General features: G+C 41.0%; 1 protein-coding gene across 1 annotated transcript in view; it reads left to right on the forward strand.

Moving 5' to 3' along the window:
• Positions 1–25,101, forward strand: part of znf598 (zinc finger protein 598) — a 70,076-nt gene that overhangs the window by 31,015 nt on the left and 13,960 nt on the right. Inside the window, exons 8-10 of the mRNA XM_043711100.2 lie at positions 1,304–1,382; positions 6,555–7,291; positions 15,387–15,537. Coding sequence (XP_043567035.1) covers positions 1,304–1,382; positions 6,555–7,291; positions 15,387–15,537 — 967 coding nt within the window. The remainder of the gene's footprint in view (positions 1–1,303; positions 1,383–6,554; positions 7,292–15,386; positions 15,538–25,101) is intronic.

A 25,101-nucleotide genomic window follows, 5' to 3' on the forward strand; every position in this document is an offset into this window, starting at 1 on the left:
ACCAGCTTTAAATACAGCACTTCAAATATTGCTTGACTATGCAGCTATGGAAACTGTGCTTGCAACAAGTTCCAAGTTACTACTTGCAAACCATGTGGCAGTCTTTAGTTTTTGAAGCCATTCTTTCTTCTTAATAGTTCATAATTAAAAATATAGAAAAGTCCCTCTGCATACTTTTATCCTCACTAATTGCTTTCTCACCTATTTTCTTCATCCACAAAATTGGCTTTGGTACATACACTTCCCTCAGCCAAATATTGGATATTGGAAGTAAGTTTAGCCCCCGCTGTGTGGTACTGCACTAGTTGCAGGTTGCTATCCTGAAAATGCCCACTTTATCCCAATTCTCTTCTATTAGTTAACCAGTCTTCTGTGCATTCTGATATATTCCCCTCAATGCCATGGGCTGTTGGGTTATGCAGGTTTATTAGATTAGATTCCCTACAGTGCAGAAACAGGCCCTTCAAGTCCACCCGACACTCATTCCCCTACTCGTGCACCTATCACTACGGGCAGTTTAGCATGACCAATTCACCTGACCTTTGGACTGTGGGAGAAAACCGGAGCACCCGGAGGAAACCCACGCAGACACTGGGAGAATGTACAAACTCTATGCAGACGGTCGCCCGAGGCTGGAATTGAACCCGGGTCCCTGGCACTGCAAGGCAGCAGTGCTAACCACTGAGCCATCTTGCCACCCCAATGTTTGTATGATATCGTATTTGAACACTGTTTGACCCTGAATATTAACCTTTTAATGTTTTTTTATTTGAAGAAACATAGAAAATGGGAGGCTTTTCAGCCTTTCAAGACTGCTCTGTTGTTCAATATGTTCATTAAACACTTCCTACTGTCTCCATATCGTTTTATCTCTTCTTCCCTAAGATCTTGACCAACTCCTTGAAAACATTGTGTTTTCACTTTAACTACTTTCTGTGGCTGTTTCCATAAGCTTACCCCAATGAAGGTGGAGAAATGTCTCCTCATCTCTTATCTAAATGGTTTACCTCGTATTCTTAAACTGTGACCCACGTTTCTAGACTTCCTGATCACTGGGAACGTCCGTCCTCTGTTCACTCTGTCTAGTCATGTGAGAGTTTTATAGGTCTCTTCCCATCCATAAAGTAGATAATGTTACATTTGTCCACACTATACTGGACAATGACTGACTTGACCAGAACACTGACTTTGTGTAACATTATATACTATAACCATTAGAGCATAGCAATAGCCATTGTTGGATTTATTGCAAATATTGCTTCACTGTCAAGGTGTGAGTAAACTGGATCTAATTTGCCTTAAGGTACCAAAGAGGCTATTAAAGGTTCTTCAAAACAAGAAAATCTGCAAACAGTGGCCACGACTGCTGTGTCTAACCCAAGGTACAGTATGATAGTTACATATTTCGCTAAATATTTTTTGTTGCCAATGGTATATAATTCAGATGCTTTCTGCACAGATTCCAAAGTGGCTTTATTTTGTTTTAAGTTTATGAAACACCAAAATCCCGTAGATTAGCAACAATGAGACGACTTCTGTTTTCAAATAAAAGTTGAAAAGGTGGAGCTCCAAACTAATTTTGTCAGCTATGTAATTCGAGTTTTTAAGTTGTTAATTTTATCTGTTGTTAACTTGACTGGACATTTTTGCAGTTGGGGAATCCATACACAGTTGGTCTGTAATGAGTGGCAAATATTATTTTTGAACTTTTATGGATAGTGCTGACTATGCTGTGCAGTTTTGCATTTCTATACTTTGGTTCCAGTATTTAAAATGATACCAATTTTGTTAAACAATAGAACAATTTAAAATTCAAACTATTTTGAATAAATAACAAAGTGAACAGAAAATAGGTGTAGGACAGTTGGCCCATTGATTGCTTTTAAGCAGGATCATGGCTGGTCTCAATGCCACACTCCCCAATCTTTCCCCTTGTCCCTAATGCCTTCAGCCTCTTCCAGTTTTTTTTTCTTTGAATATGTTATTTGGAGAGTGAGAGCCTAATGATATTATCACTGGACTATTAGTCTAAAGACCCAGGTAGTTTCCTGAAGAGCAGAGTTCAAATTTCACTGAGATAAATAGTGGAATTTGAATTCAATAAAATTCTGGTATTAAAAGTCTAATAATGACCGCAAATCCATTGGCAATTATTGGAAAAATGCATCTGGTTTACTAATGTCCATTTAGGGAAAGAAACTGCCATCTTTTTTATTATTAGATTCGATTACCGCAGTTTGGAAACGGGCCCTTCGGCCCAAGAAGTCTACACCGACCCTCCGAAGAGTAACCCACCCAGACCCATTTCCCTTTGGCTAATGCACCTAACACTATTGGCAATTTAGCATGGCCAATTCACCTGACCTGCACATCTTTGGATTGTGGGAGGAATTGGAGCACCTGGAGGAAACCCACGCAGTCACTGGGAGAATGTGCAAACTCCACACAGACAGTCGACCAAGGCCAGAATTGAACCTGGGACGCTGGCGCTGTGAGGCAACAATGCTAACCACTGAGCCACTGTGCCGCCCCCAGCAACCCCCTGGTGTTGCTGGCTGGCCAGCATTGATAGCTCATCCCTATTTGCCCTTGAGAAGGTGGTGAGCTGCCTTCTTGAATCACTGTAGTTCACTTGCTGTGAGTTGACCCACAATGCTGATAGGGAGGGAATTCCAGGATTTTGACCCAATGACTGTGAAGGAGTGGCAGTATATTTCCAAGTCAGTGTGATGAGTGGCATGGAGGGGAACTTGCAGGTGGTTGTGTTCCCGAGTACCTGCTATCCTTGTCCTTCTAGAAGGAAGTGGTTGTGGGTTTGGCAGATACTTTCTAAGGATCTTTGGTGAATTTCTGCAGTGCATAGAACATAGAACAGTACAGCACAGAACAGGCCCTTCAGCCCACGATGTTGTGCTGACCATTGATCCTCATGTGAGGTAAACCTAATGTACGAACTCTCAAATTTCTGTGACCATATGCATGTCCAACAGTCTCTTAAATATCCCCAATGACCTCGCTTCCACAACTGCTGCTGGCAACACATTCCATGCTCTCTCAACTCTCTGCATAAAGAACCTGCCTCTGACATCCCCTCTATACTTTCCGCCAAACAGCTTAAAACTATGATCCCTCGTTAACAATTTCTGCCCTGGAAAAAGTTTCTGGCTATCTTGTAGGTGGTATACACTGATGCTACTGAGCGCTGGTGGTGGAGGGATTGAATGTTTGTAGATGTGGTGCCAATCAAGCGTGTTGTTTTGTTCTGGATAGTATTGAGCTGCTTGTGTTGTTGGAGCTGCACCCATCCAGGCAAGTGGGAAGTATTCCATCATACTCCAGACTTTTGTCCTGTAGATGGTGGATAGACTTTGGTTGTCAGGAGATGAATTACTCACTGCAGTATCCCTAGTCCCTGATTTGCTCTTGTAGCCATCTTGTTTATGTGGTGCGTCCAGCTGAGTTTCTGGTTAACGATAACCAAGGATGTTGTCAGTGGGGTAATTCAGTGCTGGTAATACTGTTGAATGTCAAGGAGTGTTGTTTAGAGTGTCTCTTATCGGTGATGGTCATTGTCTGGCATTTGCGTGGTGCAAATGTGACTTGGTACTTGTTGACCCAAGCCTGGATATTGTCCAGATCTTGTTACGTTTGAGCATGGACTGCTTCAGTATCTGAGGAGTCCTGAATGGTGCTGGATACTTCACAATCATTTGTGAACATCCCCAGTACTGACCTTGGGTGGTAGGTGCCTGGAACATGTTGCCAGCAGAGGTAGTAGAGGCAGGCATGGTAGGTTCATTTTAAGATGCATCGGTTCAGATGCATGAGTAGGTGGGGAGCAGAGGATACAGATGCTTAGGAATTGGGCGATAGGTTTAGCCAGTGATTTGGATCAGCTCAGGCTTGGACGGCCGAAGGGCCTGTTCCTGGGCTGTAAATTTTGTTTATTCTTTGCTCTTGTGATAGAGGGATGGTTGTTGATGAAGCAGCTGAAAATTGTTCGGCCTAGGACACCTCCCTGAGGGACTCCTGCTGAGATGACTGACGCTCCACAGCCACAAACATCTTCCTTTGTATCAGCTATGACTCTAACCAGATAGTGTTTTCCCCCGATACCCATTGATACCAGTTTTGGCAGAGCTCCTTGATGCCATACTTGGTCAAATGTGGCCTAGATGTCAAAGGCTATCACAGTCCCCTCACCTCTAGAATTCAGTTGTTTTGTCCATGTTTGAACCAAGGCTGTAACGAGAGTAGGAGCTGAGTGATCCTGGCAAAACCCAAACTGGGCATCGCTGAGCAGGTTGTTGCTGAGCAGGTACTGCTTGCTTGCAGGTCTGGTCTGGTTTACATGTGACTGTAGACCTATAACAATTTGGTTCACTCTTAACTGCCCTCTGAGTAATTAGCTCACAACATCCTAATCCCATTAGTGAATTTTTAAAAAAATCAGTGATTTGGCCTCCACAGCCCTCAGTGATAAGACAATTGCACAGGTTCAGCATTGAGTGAATTTCTCATATCTATCTGAAATAACTGCAGTGTATCCTGATATTATACTTGCGTTGAACTCTCAACACGATGTTATAATTTTCTTTGCTTTATGGGTGTCACTGGTAAGGTTAGCCTTTTTTGCCCGTCCCTGAATGTCGTTGGACTGAGTGGTGTGGATGTCAGAGGGCCATTAAGAATCAGTCATATTGTTGAGGGTTTGGAGTCTAGTTGAGACCAGGTAAAGATGGGAGATTTATTTCCCTAAAGAGCATTATTTAACCAGATGGGATTTGTAATTATTTTTAACTTCCGGATGTATTAACTGAAATGGAAATTGGCAATCTGTCTTAGCATTTGATCCGAAGTTCCTACAACATTAGCTTGGGTGACTAGTCCAGTGATAACACCACTGTGTAACAATTAAATTAGGAGTTTTATATCCATGTATGCCAGGTGCTACGGGTTGCTTGCAGAACCACACTTATTATGAGATCTCTATTTCCCTTAATAGAGACCAAGCAAAAATATATCTCAGGGCTCTGGGAAGTTTTTAAAATTCTACTCTGCTGCAACAGCTGTTCTCAGAAGTAAAACTTCCATTTACCATCTCTAAACTGTGGGTGCTTTCTGATTTTTTTTTTAAATACTTCAAGGCTTATTACTGGTTAATTTTATTTTGTCACAGTCTACCCTGACCATGTTCTCAAGTTAAACTAGTTCCACTTGCCTGCATTTGGCCCTCCAAACTTATCCAAATGACTTCTAATTGTTGTAACTGTATATGCATCCACTGCTCCTCTTCTCTTCTCCCCCCCGCACCCCCATTCATTTCACACATGAGCCACTCTATATTTTAAAAAAAGTTTGTTTTGAATCTTTCCCTTCACTTTAAAAGTATGGCCCTAGCTTTGAACTCTCTCACCCTAAGGGAAATACCCTTGGTATTCACTTTGTGTATGCCCCTCAAGATTTTTAAACGTCTGTAATGTAACCCCTCAACTTCCTGAGTTGTAGTGAAAGAAGTCTCAGCGTCTCCAGCCTCTCCTTATAACTGAAGCCCTCCATTCCTGGCAAAATGCAGGTAAATCTTTTCTGAACCTTTTCCACTTTAATAATATCCTTCCTAAGCAAGGTGACCAGAACTGTGCACTGTACTCTGAAAAGGGCCTCACCAATGTTCTGTACAAGCTCAATGTAACATTCTAACTCCTATACTCTAAGGTCTGAGCAACAAAGGCAAGCATGCTAGTTGCTGCCTTACCCACCCTGTGTCTACCTGTGCCCCAAATTTCAAAGAAATAAGTACCTGAATCCCGAGGGCGTCTCTGTTCTACAGGACTACCCACAGCTTTATGGCAACTGTAAATGTATAAACTCTGCAGATTCTTCCACTAATTTCAAACTCTGCAACCTTCCAGCTTCTGTGTCCTCACTGCATTCAGACTGAGATCTGCATTCCATTCACTGAACTATGAAGTTAGGTTTCTTACTCTCTTCTTAAAGAGCAGGGCTGTCCAACTATCATTTACTTCATCTATGATTTAATGAATTGCATCCACACCAGATTTAAACTTCAACCACTGAGCTTGGTGGCTGAGTCCCTTTTATATAGCTTTGATTTCCAAAGTTTCTCAGCAAAGGGGAAGGATCAGTTTCCTCTCGTTTGCATTGCAGTTTTCAGTTAAGCCAGGTATTGAAGTTTCTCCATCTGCCTAGTTAGTGTTAGGTCTACAATTCAGACATTTTAAAATGGAATAACATGCTGACTTTGTTCACACTTTTTTGACTTCAATTATTAAAATGAGTTTTCTAAAGATGAAAGTATACTCTAAAGTGCGTGAACCATTTGCAATAATGATATAACAATCACCTTTGTTGCATTGAACCATAGACAAACATCAAATGCAACATTACATTTGAAGTCCTTAAAGTTATTTAATTCTTATGGGATTTAATGAGATAGGATTAATTATTTGGTGCAAATGGAAGGAATCTGATCAGTGGTTTAGATTTTTCCAGGCACACACTTACCTACAATTCGTTTTTCTTTCTTTTCACAGTTCTAATCATTTAGTTCCTGTTGGTTTAAATGAAGATGAATTTCCAAGCCTATCTGCTACAGCACATGTCAGTACCACAGGCCTTACTCCAACTTATACTTCTGCAGCCAAGAAAAATACCACTTTTCAGGAGGAGGACTTTCCTGCCCTTGTGTCTAAAATTAAACAACAAAAACCATCTACAGCTACATCTGGATCTGCGTGGATCACTGCTTCCGGCAAAAGTAGTTTTAAAACTGCCCATTCCAGTGGCAACAGTTCTAATCAGACTGTTAAAAAATCTTTATCCACTCACGGCGCAAAAGCAAAAACTAAAGCTGCTTTAAAGTCGGATAATGAGGAAGAGGATGATGGCAGTGGTTTGACAACTCAAGAGTTCAGAAGTGCACCGACAATGCTAGATATTTCTTCTTTGTTAACAACTTCAGCGCAGACGGTTTGTAAAGTTGGTAAAAAGAAAAAGATAGGGGGTGAGAAACAAAATTCTTTTTCTGCTCTGGGTAGTGATACTGTAATAAATAAAGCTCAAAAGGAGAACGTTCCAGAAATTAAACAGAGTGCACCTGTTTCCAGTGTATTGAATGGTCACATTGACAAACTATGTCCTGAAAGTGCAAGTTTATGTACACTAAAGGAACCACCGGGTTTTAAGAAAATTGATGATGATCCAGGTCCTTTACCTGAAGAAGATTTTCCTGCGCTTGGGAATGCAGCTATAACAAAAATGCCACCTCCAGGTAGGAATTTTAGAAATGCTAGACTAAGTTGAAATACATATGTCACAGTGTAAATACGTTGAAGTTGAAATGATTATTTTTGGTATTATTTTGAATGATTATTCTAGAACATAGACAGTACAGCAGCGAGACAGGCCCTTCGGCCTAACATGAATGTTTGACCAGGATGCCATTTTGAGCATTGTTTTTAAACTTGAAATTAAACTTGAGTATTGTAAAATGGAAGTCAGTGCTAAAGATTAACAAGTTTGTTTGAGGATATGGTGGTCTGAATTGTAGGAAAAATAAAGATTTGGGTAACATTTGCAATGGATTGCAGAAGATAAAAAGTACAGGATTACTTCAAGCTTCTATTATTGTAATAATCTATTCACTACTCCCTCCATTTGTTTTACTTCCCTTTAAATTTATCCAAACTATGCACTTCACCCACTCCTAATGATAGTGAGTTCCACATTCTCAGCATTCTTTGGATGAAGAGGATTGTTCTAAATTCGCCCTAGAAATTATTTGTTTGCTATCTTAGACAGGTGCTTTCTAGTTTATGGTCTTCTCCACAAGAGGAAACATTTTCTCTGTATCTATCTGTCAAAACCTTCCTTTATTTTAAAGACCGTCTCAAATGGCTTATGGAAAACATAGACATTTTTAAAAAGTAAATGCAGACCTTTTGCATTTCTGGTCTCATCTTTTCAAGTTCTTTTGGTAACCTATCCAACATCTGTACTCTTTTTGTAATACAGTGATGTAGTGCTGGAATGGTATTGAGCTACGGTTTAACTTAAGCTCCTACCTTTCAGTTTTATCCATTTAGATAAAATATTTGTTTTAAATTACAGCCTTGCTAACCTGTGGTGCATCCTTTGGACCTCTCTTTGATTTGCACTTGTCAAATATTAAGTTGTCGAGCGCGAGAGCTGTGATTTACTAAAGAAGTTGAATCTCTTGTCAAGAGGAAGAAGACTTGTGTTAGGATGAGATGTGATGGCTTAATTAGGCCGCTTGAGAGTTACAAGTTACCCAGAAAAGATCAAAAGAGAGCTAAGAAGAGGCAGGAGGGGACATAAGACGTCATTGGCAGCTAGGATCAAGGAAAACCCTAAGGCTTTCTGTAGCTATATCAGGAATAAAAGAATGACTAAAGTAAGATTAGGACCAATCAAACATAATAGTGGGAAGTTGTCCATGAAGTCAGAGGAGATGGGGGACACACTAAATGAATACTTTTCGTCATTATTCACACTAGAAAAAGACAACGTGGTTGAGGAGAATACTGAGATACACGCTACTAGACAAGATTGAGCTGCATAAGGAGGTGTTAGCAATTCTGGAAAGTGTAAAAATAGATATGTCCCCTGGGCTGGATGGGATTTATTCTCATTCCCTGGGAAGCCAAGGACTAGATTGCTGAGCCTTTGGCTTTGATCTTTGCCGTTATTGTCTACAGGAATAGTGCCAGAAGACTGGAGGATGGCAAATGTTGTTCCCATGTTCAAGAAGGAGTAGGACAACCCTGGTAATTATAGACCAGTGAGCCTTACTTAAGTTCTGGGAAGAGTGTTGGAGAGGGTTATAAGAGAGAGGATTTATAGTTGTCTAGAAAGGAATAGTTTGATTAGGGATAGTCAACATGGTTTTATGAACGGTAGGTCATGCCTACCCTTTTGAGTTCTTTGAGAAGGTGACCAAACAGGTGGATGAGGGGAAAGCGGATGATGTAGTGTATATGGATTTCAGTAAGACATTTGAGGTTCTCCATGGTAGGCTGTTGCAGAAATGAGAGGCATGGGATTTAACGGTTTGGATCAGAAATTGGCTAGCTGAAAGAAGACTGAGGGTGGTGGTTGATGGGAAATATTCATTCTGGAGTTCAGTTACTAGTGGTGTATCGCAAGGATCTGTTTTGGGTTCACTGTTGTTTGTCATTTATATAACTGACCTGGATGAGGGCAGAAGAGGATGGTGTAATATATTTGTGGATGACAGTAACTTCAGCAGAATTATGGATAGTAATGAAAGATGCTGTAGGTTACAGAGGGACATAGATAAGCTGCAGAGCTGGGCTGAGAGGTGGCAAATGGAGTTTAATGCTGAAAAGTGTGAGGTAATTCACTTTGGAAGGAGCAACAGGAATGCAGAGTACTGGGTTAATGGTAAGATTCTTGGTAGTGTGGATGAGCAGAGAGATCTGTGTCCAGGTATATAGATCCTTGAAAGCTGCCATCCAGGTTTATAGGGTTGCTAAGAAGGCATACTGTGTTAGATTTTATTGGTCGAAGGATTGAGTTTCAGAACAAGAAGATCATGCTGCAGCTGTACAAAACTCTGATATGGCCACATTTGGAGTAATACGTACAGTTCTGGTCACTGCATTCTGGAAGGATGTGGAATCTTTGGAAAGGGTCCGGAGGAGATATACTAGGATGTTGTCTGGTATGGAAGGAAGGTGTTACGAGGAAAGGCTGTGGGACTTAAGGCTGTTTTCGTTGGAGGGAAGAAGGTTGAGAGGTGACTTAATTGAGACATAAGATAATCAGAGGATGGACAGTGAGAGCCTTTTTTGTCGGATGGTGATGGCTAGTCTGAGGGGACACAGCTTTAAGTTGAGGGGTGATGGATATAGGTCAGACGTCAGAGGTAGTAGGGGCATGGATCACACTACCTGCAACAGTAGTAGACTCGCCAACTTTAAGGGCATTTAAATGGTCATTAGATAGGCATATGGATGAAAGTGGAATAGTGTAGGTTAGGTGGGCTTCAGATTGATTTCAGTGCAACATAGAGGACCGAAGACCCTGTACTGCTCTGTAATGTTCTGTGTTCTAAGTAACTTCACTGTGCTCCCTCTCCAACCTGCTCCAGCATTTGATCTGGTTGTGGACTCAACTCCATTTTCTAGTCTTCCCTGTGTCCTTGACTTCCTTTTCAATCAAGGACATGCTTAACTTGGCCTGAAAGTAAAATGACCCAGCCTCCATTGCTTCGAGGGGAAAAAAAAATTCCAGAAGCCAACAGCACTTTAAAATAAAATATCTCTCATCTCCATTTTGAATTGGAGATTTTATATTTAGGCTGTCCCTTAATTCTAGTGTCTCTCACAGGGGGAAAACATCCTTTTCGCATCCATCTCTCAGAACCTTATTTACTTTTAATAAAATCCCCTTTCATCCTCCTTGACTCCAATGGGTACAAGTCCAATTTATCCAACCTTCATAAAAACTCTTTTGCAAGAATCAGAATCAAGAGTGTGTTGCTGGAAAAGCATAGCTGGTCAGGCAGCATCTGAGGAGCTTATGCCCAAAATGTTGACACTCCTGATCCTCGGATGCTGCCCGACGAGCTGTACTTTTCCAGCACCACACTCTTTGACTCTGATCTCAAGCATCTGCAGTCCTCACTTTTTTCCCTTTGCAAGAATTAGTAAGTGAATCTTTCCTGAATTTGTTTCAAATGCATTTATAACTTTTCTCAAATTAGCAGATGAACTTTAAATATCACTCCAGAAGTGGCCCCATCAGGAGAGACAATTGTAGCAAAGCTATCTTTTACATTCCATGATACCGCATGCAATGATTGCTAACCTTCTATCTTTCTTCCTTATCATTTGCTGGACCTAGAAAGTTAATCTTTGTGATTCATATAGCAGGTGCACTGGTATTCCTCTAATGCAAAACTTGTGCGACCCTTTTGATGAAATAATGTGCTTTTCTATTCTTTCAAATCAAATGTGTTCACAATTTTCCATAGTGTCTCCATTTGCTAAATTTTGTTCGATTGTTATGGACCTGGTCAGACACACACTCAATATTCCATGGTGGTAGCCTCGACCCTATCTTTTTGTTATTTTACAGGCAACTGTAATGTGCTGCATTCCAGATGGAATTCAATTGGTCAAACTACTCTATTGAGCAAACCAGGATTTAGTTAAACACCATTTAACTCCTACTGGAAAATTAACAAATAATAGATACAATAACTATTACTAATTAACTGCTCCAGTATATTCGATAAACATATCACTTGGCAAAAAGACAAATTCAGAAAAATAGATTTGTCTCGAGATAACCTCAAGGCCTCACAACCTGTTTACCGGCTGAGTAGACAGCTCAGCACTTCTGTTGTAAAACTCCTCTTTTTCAAAAACAGTCAAATTCATGTCATTAAGCCACAACATACTTAACCAATCGATATCACTTCGTAAACTTTTTGTGCCCTCCTCACAGTTTGCTTTCCTAGCTATGTTTGTATTGTCAAATGTAGCACTTAGTCCCTTCATTCATGTTATTCGTTTGGATTGTAAATAGTTCAGGCACACATGCTGATCCTTGTAACACTCAGCTGGCTGCAGCTTGCTAACCCAGCAATAATTACTCATTTATTCTGGGTTATAACACATTCTGAAACAACCGTAGTGCAATCTGAAGTCCAATTTTCCAATTACTGATTGAGTGGTGAATTTCAGATATTGTAGCTACAAAATTACATTTTGAGAAGATTTATAGCTAAGGTTGAGGTTCTGGATGTAAGTTTGCTTGCTGAGCTGGAAGGTTCATTTTCAGACGTTTCGTCACCATACTAGATAACGTAAGTGAGCATCTAGTGAAGTACTGGTGTTGACCTGCTTTCTATTTGCTCTTAAGTTTTTTGCCTTGGGTTTGGTGATGTCATTTCCTATTCTTTTTCTCAGGTTGATAAATGGGGTCCAAGTTAATGTGTTTGTTGATAGACTTCCAGTTGGAATGCCATGCTTCTAGGAATTGTCGTGTCTCTCTGTTTGGCTTGTCCTAGGATGGATGTGTTACCCTAGTCGAAGTGTGCCCTTCCTCAGCTATACGTAAGCATACGAGTGATAGTGGGTCATGTCTTTCTGTGGCTAGTTGATCATGCATCCTGGTGGCTAGTTTTCTGCGTGTTTGTCCAAGATGTCTTTGTAGCGGAGAGTGGTGAGTGTTTCCAGATGTGTTTTGTCTACTTGTTTGGGTTTGTTGCTGAAAAATCAGTGGACTGTGTTTATTGGGTACCTGTTCTTTTTGAATATGCTCTTGTTTCAAATGGTCAAATATAAGAAAGTGAATTAGTCATTCGTTTCATTAAGTGCATATTCAAAAAGAACGGGTACCCAATGATCACACTCTGCTGATTTCTCGGCAACAAACCCAAACAAGCAGACAAAATGCATCCAGATACCCTTGCCACTTTCCCCAATATCAAAGACATCTCAAATGACTGCCAGACTACTCAGACTTCTTGACGTCATGGTAGTCCACAAACCCATCAACACACTAAAACAGCAGCTAATGAACTTGAAAGACCCTATACAGACAACAAGCAAAAATACAAAATACCTTGCAAGAACTGTAACAAACACTACACTGGACAAACAGGCAGAAAACTAGCCACCAGGATACATGAAAATCAACTGCCACAAAAGACATGACCCATTATCACTACTGTCCTTACATACAGATGAGGAAGGACACCACTTCAACTGGGACAACGCATCCATCCTCTGACAAGGCAAGCTGAGATGCACGAGAATTCCTAGCTGCATGGCATTCCGACCGTAACTCTATCAATAAACACATTGACTTGAACCCCAATTACCACCCTCTGAGAGAGAACAGGAAATGATGTCGCCAACCCAAGGAAACCTAAACACATAAATAGAAAGTGGGTCACAACACCAGTGCTTCACTGGAGGCTCACTGATGTTACCTAGTATGGTAATGAAATGTCTGAAAATGAACCGTCCAGCTCAGTAAGCAAACTTGCATCCAGGAAATTACATCTCTGAATAAGGACATACATTAGACTTTTAGGAGGGGAACATGAGACTATCTGTTGCTGTCAGTTCAAAGTTTTGTATGGAAGTTTTAATATGCTCCTATAATGTGTTAACTTGTTAAACAAATTGCTTGGACTTTGGATGATTTGGTTGCTGCTTTGTTTTGTGTTCATTGGTTGTGGGTTTGAATCCTGAAGAATTTTGTGAATGGTCTAGGCTACCATTCCAGTGAGGGTGCTAAGGGAATGGTTTATTAGCCTTCCACTGAAGTATTAAACCATGCCACTCTGGCCATTAGAGCCCAGGGACAGGCCCTTTGACCCGCCAAGCCTGAGCCGATCCAAATCCACTATCTATACCTATCACCCAATTCCTAAGCATCTGTATCCCTCTGCTTCCCACCTACTCGTGCATCTGTCCAGACACATCTTAAATTAAACTACCGTGCCTGCCTCTACGACTCTGCTGGCAACACGTTCCAGGCACCTACACCCTCTGTGTAAAGTACTTGCCGTGTATATCCCTCTTAAACTTTTCACCTCTCCCCTTGAACGTGTATTGAATCCCTCACCTTGGGGAACATGCTTATCGCTATCTACCCTGTGTATACCCTTCATGATTTTGTAGACCTCAATCAGGTCCACCCTCCATCTCCTTTTTTCTAATGAAAACCCTAACCTAGTCGACCTCTCTTCATAGTTTGCACGTTCTGTACAATCCGTTTGCACGTTCCAGGCATCATCCTCATAAACCTTCTCTGCACCTTACCAAAAGGATGTGGACGCTTTGGAGAATGTGGCAACCCAGGACTGTACACAGTATTTTAAATGCGACCGAACTAATGTCTTGTACAATCTTAACATGACCTGCCAGCTCTTATTCTCAATACCCCGACCAATGAAGGCAAGCATACCATATGCCGCCTTGACTACTCTATCCACCTGTGCAGCCACCTTCAAGGTACAATAGACCTGAACTCCTAGCGCTCTCTGCTTATCAACTCTTCCCAAGGCTCATCTGTTAACAGTATTAGACTTAGAATTAGACTTCCCAAAATGCATCACCTCACATTTGCCTGATTGAACTCCATATGCCACTTCTCTGTCCAACTCTCCAGTCTATCTATATTCTCCTGTATTCTTTGACAGTCCCCTATGCTTTCTGCTACTTCACCAATGTCATCTGCAGACTTACTGATCAGATCAACAGTGCCCTCTTCCAGATCATTTATGTATATTACAAACAACAGCGGCCCAGCACTCGTCCCTGTGGAACACCGGTCACCTTTCTCCATTTCGAGAAACTCACTTCAACTACTACTGTCTCCTGTTGCTCAGCCAGTTCTTTATCCACCTAGCTAGAACATCCTGCACACTGTGACTTCACTAGTTTACCAAGGGGGAATCGGAAAGGAAACAATCAGTGGAGGCTTATCGTGTATGCAAATCATTTTCCCCATGCTCTTGTTTCAAATGGTCAAATATAAGAAAGTGAATTAGTCATTCGTTTCATTAAGTGCAATTTAATGTTGATAAGATGGTGCTGTGTTTGCCTTCACACTGGCATTTCACACTATTTCATTAAAGTGAAACAAGCTTGGATTGTTTCCAATGGCGTAGGTGGATATCATATAAAATATGACACGATGGTTCAAAAATCTAAGCTTCATTGCAATTAACTATTGTGGGAGTCCCAACTCAGCCAATGCAGAGCTTGAAATAAGCAGTGTTATTTGTGACCATGCTTTGAACTAGAAATGGTCAACAATGTTCAAAATCTTTAGTAGATTGGAAGGTTATTTAAAGTGTCTACCTTGCTGTTGACATCTCTACAAAGGACATGTCACAAGATATAGCAAGGCTCAAGTCTGCCATCATTTGAACAGTGCACTGCGTTGTTTTAAAATGTGTTTCAGGTTTGACATGGATATTTCTGACACTGTATGTAACCTTCAGTCATTTTAAAACTTGGGTCACTGAAATTTTATTTGTCAGAACTAAATGTTTCGAGTTAAATTGGAGCCATCTCTTTATGGACATGAGATTCTAAGGATTGTGTGCTGGAGAATGGGTAAGTGCTTGAATCAACATTTGGCAGCTAAAGAACTGCATGGAAATAAAAGTTTCTGACAAGGCAGGTGGGGCTTAAACACTATAGAGGTAAATGCTTGTGATTCAGTGGAGTGAGCTAATGAATTCTTTGCTTTTGATAATGCTAAATTGTAATGGTAACTAAGGTATTTTTTTGTTTAAGCAATTTAAAGTTTGAGCAAATTTTAGACATTTAATTCTGAATTTATTTTTTATCCAGGTTTTAACAACTTATTACCAGTGAAGAGCCCACCATCCAACCTTCCTCCTCCACCAGGATTGACTGCCCCTGTTAGTAAACCCCCTCCTGGCTTTACTGGTGTCCCTCTGAATTCAAACATCAGCGAGCCTATGATTCCAGCACCAAAACAGTATGTAAATTACTTTCCACTGAGGCAATTCTTCTGTTACCACTTGGTAATACAGGGGTTCAGTACTGGTGGATCTCCCTGTCAAAACAACACAATTAACTTTTAGTTCCTCAGTACTTTTGGCTGCTTCAAATTTCTGAATGTTTATAATGGGATATTTACTGTAACTTTCACTGAAGACTGAGAACTATATTTTTAGTTATTAGTAATATAGATGCAGGAATATTGGAGAAAAAAGACATTTTGTTGAAGCTTTTCATCATGTACCCCATTAGCACATTTTGCAAGCGATACCAATCTAAGAGGAAAACAAGCATTTATACTGCATACGAAGGGAGTACTGATTGGCTGGCAAATGGACTGTAGTTGGTAGACACATTACCATGGTGCATGCATCAATTAAAAATTATTTTTCATGGCAATATCAATCATCACTCTTATGTGGTAGAAATATTGGATTTCTCCTTGAATTAGTATTCCTGCAAATTGTCCTGAGGTGAACCACATCTTCAAAGGTGCAAGCTTGGTAAATTGGGGAAATAACCAGAAAAGTAAATTCCTGTTGCATGTGCGGATTTGTTCCACAAATTTTCGGCTCATGTTGGTTTTGGAGGATTGTTGTGTTTGTGTGGAGTGTAGTCTGACTTGTAAAAGTCTGATGAGACACAAAAATATTGCAACAATGAAAAAATGCTGCAAATCTTTTTCCACTTTTGAGCATTGCAGTGGTTTGACTGGTCAAGTATTTTATTTGCCACTTTACTAGAGATTATACAGATTACTGAGGTCCAGTAGACCAGTAATCCCTTGCTAACTGCCTATAGCAATAGAATTTTTGACTATTATTTAAAGCTAAGTAACTGTAATAATCTTGTGATCTTACCAATGTAGGAAACAGTCATTTCACTTAAAGGTCTACTTTGTTTGTAATCAGGTTTTTAGGTAATAGAACTGGAGCTGTATCAGAATCCGATCTTGCATGCATTTTGGTTGCCATTCCAGACCTGAATCCATTGATCTGTTTCCACATTTTCTTCTTCTACCTTTACATTCTAAGATCATATTCTTTTCTCTTCATACCTCCTTTCACTTCTCCACTCTCTGGTACTCTGTCCTCCCAATTGCATCTCTTTCCCAGCAGTACTCCTTGACCTTCCTGGTCTCTTGCTGCCAATCCATGGTTGAATCCCTGTTAGACAAGTCTATGTCTTTGTACCTGTTGGCATGAAGCAGCAGCCTATTATTGTGTCATTATTTCTTCTCCTTCCTACCAGGCATGCCTGCTTATCTTGCTGACTTTGTACCCCTCAAATTTACTATGCCACAGCAGACTCCACCATTAGATCAGTTCCCTTCTGTGCATTTTTGTATAAAATGTTTGTTCAGTTTTGCACAAGGCCCTGCCTTCCGTTAACTTGGTCAAGTACATCATCAATTTTGACATTGACAGAAATCTGGTTGAAGGTTGTTCATTTGCCTTCCTGGGATTGTCATGATGTGCCCTGCTTCTCTCCAGGTCAAACTTTAGTCCTATCACCACCACCTTTCAGCATTCATTTGATCGCTGTTGTCACTTTCAAAATCATTATTTTCAATAAAAGTACAATACCAATAAAGATATTCTCACTGGTTTACCATAACTGATTTCAAAGAACAGACCCATCATCCCACCAAGCCTGCGTCACATGCCTTTTTAAACTAAAAACCTTTCGCCTTTACGTGGTCTGTATCCTGCTGTTCCCTTGGCAAAAGTGAAGACTGAAGATGCTGGAGATTAGAGTCTGTGATGATGAAAAAGTGCAGTAAGTCAGGCAGCATCCGAGGAGCAGGAAAATCGACGTTTCAGGCAAAATCCCTGCTATTCCCTGCCTATCTGTCAAGATGCCTCTGTTATTATATCTGTTTCTCCCAACACCCCTGGCAGCACATTGCAAGCACTTAGCACTTTGTTTTTTTTTTAAAAAAGAAACCTGCCTCTCTCATTTCCTTTAAACTCTTCCTCTTGTATCTTAAACCTATGTTCCCTAGTAACTGACCTTCCTACCATGGGCCGTGAAAACTAATTCTATTCATGCGCCTCATAAATTTACAAAATTATATCAAGTCTTCCCTCAGCTTCTGACGTTTAAATGAAAACAAACCAAGTTGTCCAACCCCTCTCTGTAGCTAATACCTTCCAAACCAGGCAACATCCTGGTAAACTATTTCTGTACCCCCTCCAAACCCTCTCTATCCTACTGGTAGTGTGGTGCTCAAAACTGTACACAATATTCCAAATATAGCCTCGTTAAAGATCTTTGTAGCTGCAGCACTATTTGCCAATTTTTATACTCGCCCTGGCTGATTAAAGAAAACATACCATTTGCCTTTTTGACCACCTTATTCACTTATGTTGCTATTATCAGGAAAGTATGGACCTACGTTCCTAGATACGTCTGTTGATGTTTCTAAAGGTTTTGCAATTTACTGTTTAATTCCCTCCTACATTAGACCTTCCAAAATGCATCACCTCACATTTGTCGAGATTAAATTCCATTTGTCCGTCCAAGTCTCCAGCCTAATTATATCCTGCTTATCCTCTGATAATCCTCCTTATTATCCCCAGTTCCCCAATTTGTTTCACCTGCAAATTTACTGATCAGAGCACATACATTCTCCATCTATATGTAAAATATTACAAACAATGGGGTCCCAGTACTGATCCTTGCGGGACAGCATTGGTCACAGATCTCCGATTAGAAAAACACTCTTCCACTTCTCCTTTGTCTTCTATGATGAGGCCAATTCTGTATCTTAGCAATTCAGTGCACATCCCATGTGGCTCAGCTGTGTCAGCCTGCCCTGCAGGACCTTGTCAAAGGTGCTACTAAAGTCCATGTATACATTGCCCTGCCTTTACGATCATCTATATTACTTCCTCAGTAAAACTCAATCAAGTTTGCGAGATGCAATCTGCCCCACAAAACCATGCTGCCTATCACTTATAAATCCATATACTTCCAAATGTGAAGAAATCCTGTCCTAAAAATCATCATCATATAATTTACCTACCGTTAAGGCTTTCAGGCCTACAATTTCCCAGATTATCCCTGTTGCTCCTCTTATACAGACATTGGCTGTTATCCATTCCTCTGACATTTCTCTTGTGACTACAGAGGATTCAGAGATTTCAAACAAACCCCCAGCAATTTCCTTCCTCAGTATTCTGGGATAGAACCTATCATTTTCTGGGGACTTGTTTACCTTAATGCTTTTCAAAATATCCAATGAGGCACTTTTTAAAAAATATCGATGTCCTAAAATATCAACAGACCCCTCTCTGGACTTCATCTGTCCATCCATCCATCTATCATGTCCTTCTCCTTTTGTGAATACCAATACAAAGTACTCATTAAGGCCTTGACCCACTTCCTCCAACTTCACTCCTAAACTCCTTCCTTTATTGTATATTATACAAGTTCCGCCCTTGTTCGTCTTACTAAAATGCAATACCTTGCACTTTTCCAAAGTGAACTCCATCTACCAGTCTTAAGGCCATTGACCCAAGCAATCTATATGTCTTTGTAGGATAACCTTCACTCTCCTCTCCCATTTGGTGACATCCGCAAACGCAAGAACTGTGCCTCCTAAATTCTCATCTAAATCATTCATAAAATAAAGTGAGTCCAGCACCAATACCTGTGGAACACTCCTGGTCACAGGCCTTCAGTCCAAAAAGCAAACCTATTTGTCTCCTGCCTTTGATCCAATTTTGTATTTAATTGGCAAGCTCGCCCTGAAACCTGTGATCTAACTTTACTAATTTGTCAACAATGCGGAACCTTGTCTCCTTCTTCTCCTCCTCCTCCTCCTCCTTCTTCTCCTCCTCCTCCTTCTCCTCCTCCTTCTCCTCCTCCTTCTTCTCCTCCTCCTTCTTCTCCTCCTCCTTCTTCTCCTCCTCCTTCTTCTCCTCCTCCTCCTCCTTCTCCTCCTCCTTCTCCTCCTCCTTCTCCTCCTTCTCCTTCTCCTCCTTCTCCTTCTCCTCCTTCTCCTCCTTCTCCTTCTCCTCCTTCTCCTCCTTCTCCTTTTCCTCCTCCTTCTCCTCCTTCTCCTTTTCCTTCTCCTTTTCCTTCTCCTTTTCCTTCTCCTTTTCCTCCTCCTTTTCCTCCTCCTCCTCCTCCTCCTTCTCCTCCTCCTCCTTCTCCTCCTCCTCCTTCTCCTCCTCCTCCTTCTTCTTCTCCTCCTCCTCCTTCTCCTCCTCCTCCTCCTTCTCCTCCTCCTCCTTCTCCTCCTCCTCCTCCTTCTCCTCCTCCTCCTTCTCCTCCTCCTCCTTCTCCTCCTCCTCCTCCTCCTCCTTCTCCTCCTCCTCCTCCTCCTCCTCCTCCTCCTCCTCCTCCTCCTCCTCCTCCTCCTCCTCCCCCTCCTTCTCAACTAAAGAATGTGTTCTGCTCTGCCCTCCTCAGTCATCTCGGTAACTTCCTCAGAAAACTGAATCAAGTTTGTGAAACAGGATTTCCCTTGCACAAAACCAGGATGACTATCCCTAATCATTTCTTGCCTCTCCAAATGTATATAGATTCTTTCTTTCACAATCCCCCTCCCACCAACATCAGACTCTCAGGTGTATAGTTCACAATTTTTAAATGTGATCTGACCAGAGCCTTAAAAAGCCCCAGAAGTACATGCCTGCCTTTATATTCTAATCCTTTCGAAATGCGAACATTGCATTTGCCTTCCTAATTACCGACTCAAACTGCAAGCTACCCTTAAGAGAATCCTGGACCAGAGCTCCTAGGTCCCTTTGCACCTCTGATTTCTGCATTTCTTCCCCGTTTAGAAAATAATCAAGGCCTCTATTATTTCTGCAAAAGTGCATCACCTCACACTTTCCCACGTTGGATTCCATCTGCCACTTTTGCCCATCCTCCTAACCTATCTTTCTGCAACCTCTCTGCGTCCTCAATACTACCTGCCCCTCCACCTATCTTTGCATCATCTGCAAATATAGCCAGAATGCCTTCAGTTCGTTCTTCTATATCATAATGAATAAAATGAAAATCTGTGGCCTAACACTGTCCCTTTGCAGATGAGACTAAACAGACGGTATCTTGGACAGTGACAAAAGTTACTGAAAGTGGGGTCACAGGTAAATAGGGAAATGAAGGCAGCTTTTGGCACACAGACCTTTATCAGTCAGAGCACTGAGTACAGAAGTTGGGAAGTTGTTACAGTTGTAGTCTCCTAGTTCCTGACCTCCTTACATCCATTCTTAAACACATTAGTCACTTCCAGTCATCTAGCAGCTTACCTGCAGTTTTAGATGTGCAAGAGATCCCATAATTTCCTTCCTAACTTTCCACAATGTCCTGGCTATGCTAGATCAGGGTCTGGAGATATATCCAACTTTATATTTTCAGCTCCCTCATCACTTGCTCTTCTGTAATATGAACTATTTTCAAAACGTCAATATTTATTTCCCAGAATCCTTCAGTCTCCATTTCTTCACAACAAAACTGGATACAAAATATTCACTTAACACCTCTCCCTGAGGTTCAACATAAAGATGACCTCTTTGATCCTTAAGGGGCTCTACTCCCTCTCTACTTGCTGTCTTGCTCTTAATGCACTTGAATCTCTCTGCATTATGCTTAACCTTATTTGTCAAGGCTATTACCCTATTTAATATCTTTCTTTGCCTTCCTGATTTCCTTCTTAAGAATGCCCCTACACTTTTTACACTCTTGAAGAGATTCTTTTGAACCCAGTTGTCAGCATCTAATATGTGATTCTTTTTTTTTAATACTAGAAGCACAATATCTTTATTCATGCATTGTTCGCTAATCCTACCAGCTTTATCTTTTCACTCTAACAGGAACCTAATGACTCCGAACTGTCGTCGTCATACTCTTGAAAGCCTCCCATCTATCAGAAGACCCTTTACCAATGAACAGTCTACTCCAATCAATTTTTAGAAGTTTGTCTCACCATTAAAATTTGAAATCGCACAACACCAGATTGTAGTCCAGCAGGCTTATTTGGAAATGCAAGCTTTTGGAGTGCTCCGAAAGCTTGTACTTCCAAATAAGTCTGGACTACAACCTAGTGTTGTATGATTTTAACTTTTGTCTACCCTAATACCGGCCCCTCCACATTAAAGTTTGTTTTACTCCAATTAAAAACTTTAAAAAAAAAAAAAATTTTATGGGCGGTGTATCTTTTTTCCATAACTATTTTAAAATAAATGGAATAATGATCAGTGTACCCCACTATCACTTCAGTCATATGCCTTGTCTTATTACTCAAGAGAAGGTCAATTTTTGCTTTTCCTTCAGTTGGGGCATTTTGTATATTGATAAAGAAAATTTCCTTGGAAAACATTGAACAAATTTATCACCATTTAAACCTTTCACACTAAGGTAGCCTGAATCAATGTTTGGAAAATCAAAATCATCTGGTATTACACCCTTATTAATTTTACATATATCTGAGATCTCCATATATTTATTCTTCAATTTCCATCTGACTGTTGTGGTGTGGGAGGGGGGTAGTGGGGATGGTCTGTAGTACAATCCCATCATGGTAATCATTCATTTTCTAATTTCGAGCCATATACTTTCACTGGATGATCCCTGAGAAATAACTTCTCTAGATGCATAGTAATGTTTCCCTCAATCAAAGCGCCACTCCCCCTCCTCTTCTGCCTCTCCTTCTATCATTCCTTATCGTCTGAAACCCAGAACATTGAGCTGCTAGTCCTGTCTATCCCTCAGCCAAGTTTTTGTCCTAGCATTTATGTCCTAATCCCATTTTCCCAAACATGGGCCTTCATGTTCATCAGCCTTCTTTCTCCAACTTCTTATTAACTATGCTGCACCCCTCCCCTTGCCACCCAGTAAAACAGTTTACAGTCTCTTTTAACAGAATTAGCAAAATCTTCCTACTAGGAAGATTTGGATATTCCACTCTTTTCAATACAGGTGGCACCCATTCTTTTTGAACAGATTTTTCTGCCCCAGAAGAGATCACAATGACCTAAACCTGAATCCCTGAACATTACATCACATTTTCAGTCATTGATTCATCTCCTTTATCTTTTTATTTTTACCCTCATTTGAGTTTGGCACTGGGAGTGAACCAGAGATTACTACTTGAGTTCTGTTTTTTAATCTTAGACCTAACCTCTTGTATTCACAATGTAAAGCATTAATCTTTTCCTTAACCATGTAACTCCTTCCGATGTATACAATAACTTCCAGTTTCACATACTTCCCCTTAACAATATACTTCAAATGTTTTGAGACGTCCTTAATCCTAGTACCAGGAAAGCAACATACTGTCCTATATTCATGATTACTATCACAATCCGTGCCCTTAACAGGAGAGTTTTGTATAATCGTTTTCCTTAGATGTTGTTTTCTTATCATTACTTACCCAACCAGCTACCACCTCCTTCCCACCTCAGTCAACAGAGCCAAACCATCACCTGCCATCATCTATTTCCCCTATCGTGCTTCCAGCTGTATCCTACCCTACAATAAACTATCCCATGAGTGGCTTAAACTGCAGTTTACATCCTCCCCTTGACGTTTACTGTAATCCCCATTAAAACCATGACACAATCATCTGGCTATTCCATATTATCCCTTTTAATGTCTGTTGTATGTATGCAGACTTAAAAGGATATAGCAGGTAATGTACATAGTCATACATTGCCTGATCTGACCTGTTTAAAAGGTGACCTGTCCTCCTCTTGTCCGCTCAAGTGCTCACTCTTCGGGCTAGAATGCAAAGGTTGTCTTATCTCTTACTTTAGAATATTTTCCTACACCTCTGTCCCTTCAACTCCCATCACAATGTTTCAGGTGATCATGGATTTCTTTGTCACTGAGATAAACTGCCTCTGGATGGGCAAAGTCAGCATGGTTTCATCAAGGGGAGGTCATGCCTGACAAATCTGTGAGTATTCTTGGAGGAGGTATTGAGCAGGTTAGAAAAAGGAGTGCCAATGGACGTTATCTACTTGAACTTCCAGAATGCCTTTGAGAGAGTGCAACACAGGAGGTTGCTAAGTAAGATAAGAGCCCATGGTGTTAAAGGTAAGGTACTAGCCTGGATAGAAGATTGGCAGTTTGATAGAAAGCAGAGTGGTGATAAAAGGGTCCTTCTCCGGAATGCAGCCAGTGACTAGTGGAGATGCCCGCTTCTGCCCAAATGAGTCCTTGCTGATCAAAATATCCATACACGTTAATCCTGTTTCCCTGCACTTGCCCCATATCCCTCTAAACCTTTCCTATCCATGTATTTGTCCAAATGCCTTTTAAATGTTGCTAACATACTTGCCTTAACCACTTGCACTGGCAGCTCATTCCATCTGTGTATCAACCTCTCTCTTAAAAAAAAAAGGTTGCCCCTCAGGTTCCCTTTTTATTTTTCCCCCTCAAACTTTAAACTCATGTCCTCTCGTCCTTGATTCCCCAACCCTGAGAAAAAGACTGAGTGCATTCACCCTATCCATGCCTCTCATGATCTTATATACCTCAATAAGGTCCCCCCTTAGTCTCCTACACAGGAGACTACAACTGTAACATAACTTCCCAACTTCTGTACTCAGTGCTTTGACTAATAAAGGTTTGTGTGCCAAAAGCCGCCTTCACTTCCCTATTTACCTGTGACTCCACTTTCAGTAACTTTTGTCACTGTCTGTCATCTGCAAAGGGACAGTGTTAGGCTACAAATTTTCATTTTATTCATAATGATATAGAAGAATAAACTGAGGGCATTCTGGCTATATTTTCAGATGGATACAAAGATAGGTGGAGGGGCAGGTAGTATTGGGGAAAGAGGCTGCAGAATGATAGGTTAGGAGGATGGACAAAAGTGGCAGATGGAATCCGACGTGGGAAAGTGTGAGGTGATGCACTTTTGCAGGAATAATAGAGGCCTTGATTATTTTCTAAATGGGGAAGAAATGCAGAAATCTGAAGTGCAAAGGGACCTAGGAGCCCTGGTGCAGGATTCTCTTAAGGGTAGCTTACAGTTTGAGTCGGTAATTAGGAAGGCAAATGCAATGTTCGCATTTCGAAAGGCAGGCGTGTACTTCTGGGGCTTTAAGGCTCTGGTCAGATCACATTTAAAAATATTGAGCAATTTTGGGCCCCGTATCTCAGGAAGGATGCACTGGCCTTGGAGTGTGTCCAGAGGAGGTTCATAAGAATGATGCCAGGAATGGAAGGCTTAACATATGAGGAACATTTGAGGACATTGGATCTATACTTTGAGTTTAGAAAGTTGACGGGAGTCTAATTGAAACTTGGAGAATATCGAAAGGCCTGGATAGAGTGGATGTTTCCATTAGCAAAGAGAGATTAAGACCTGAGAGCATAGCCAAAGAGTAAAAGGAAGTTCCTTTACAATGGAGTTAAGGAGAAATGTCTTCAACCCGGTGAATCTATGGAATTCTTTGCCACTGGAGGCTGTGGACGGGGTGGGGGGGGGGGGGTGTGTGTGTGTCTCGCGCAGTGTACTTTTGCCTAGTCTCCTGAATGGGGAGCAGACTTTACAGAAAACTCTGAGCCCCAGAGGAAA

This window comes from Chiloscyllium plagiosum, unplaced genomic scaffold (assembly GCF_037043375.1).
Source record: "Chiloscyllium plagiosum isolate Xiang-an unplaced genomic scaffold, Cpla_swu_hap1 HiC_scaffold_20, whole genome shotgun sequence".
NCBI lineage: Eukaryota > Metazoa > Chordata > Chondrichthyes > Orectolobiformes > Hemiscylliidae > Chiloscyllium > Chiloscyllium plagiosum.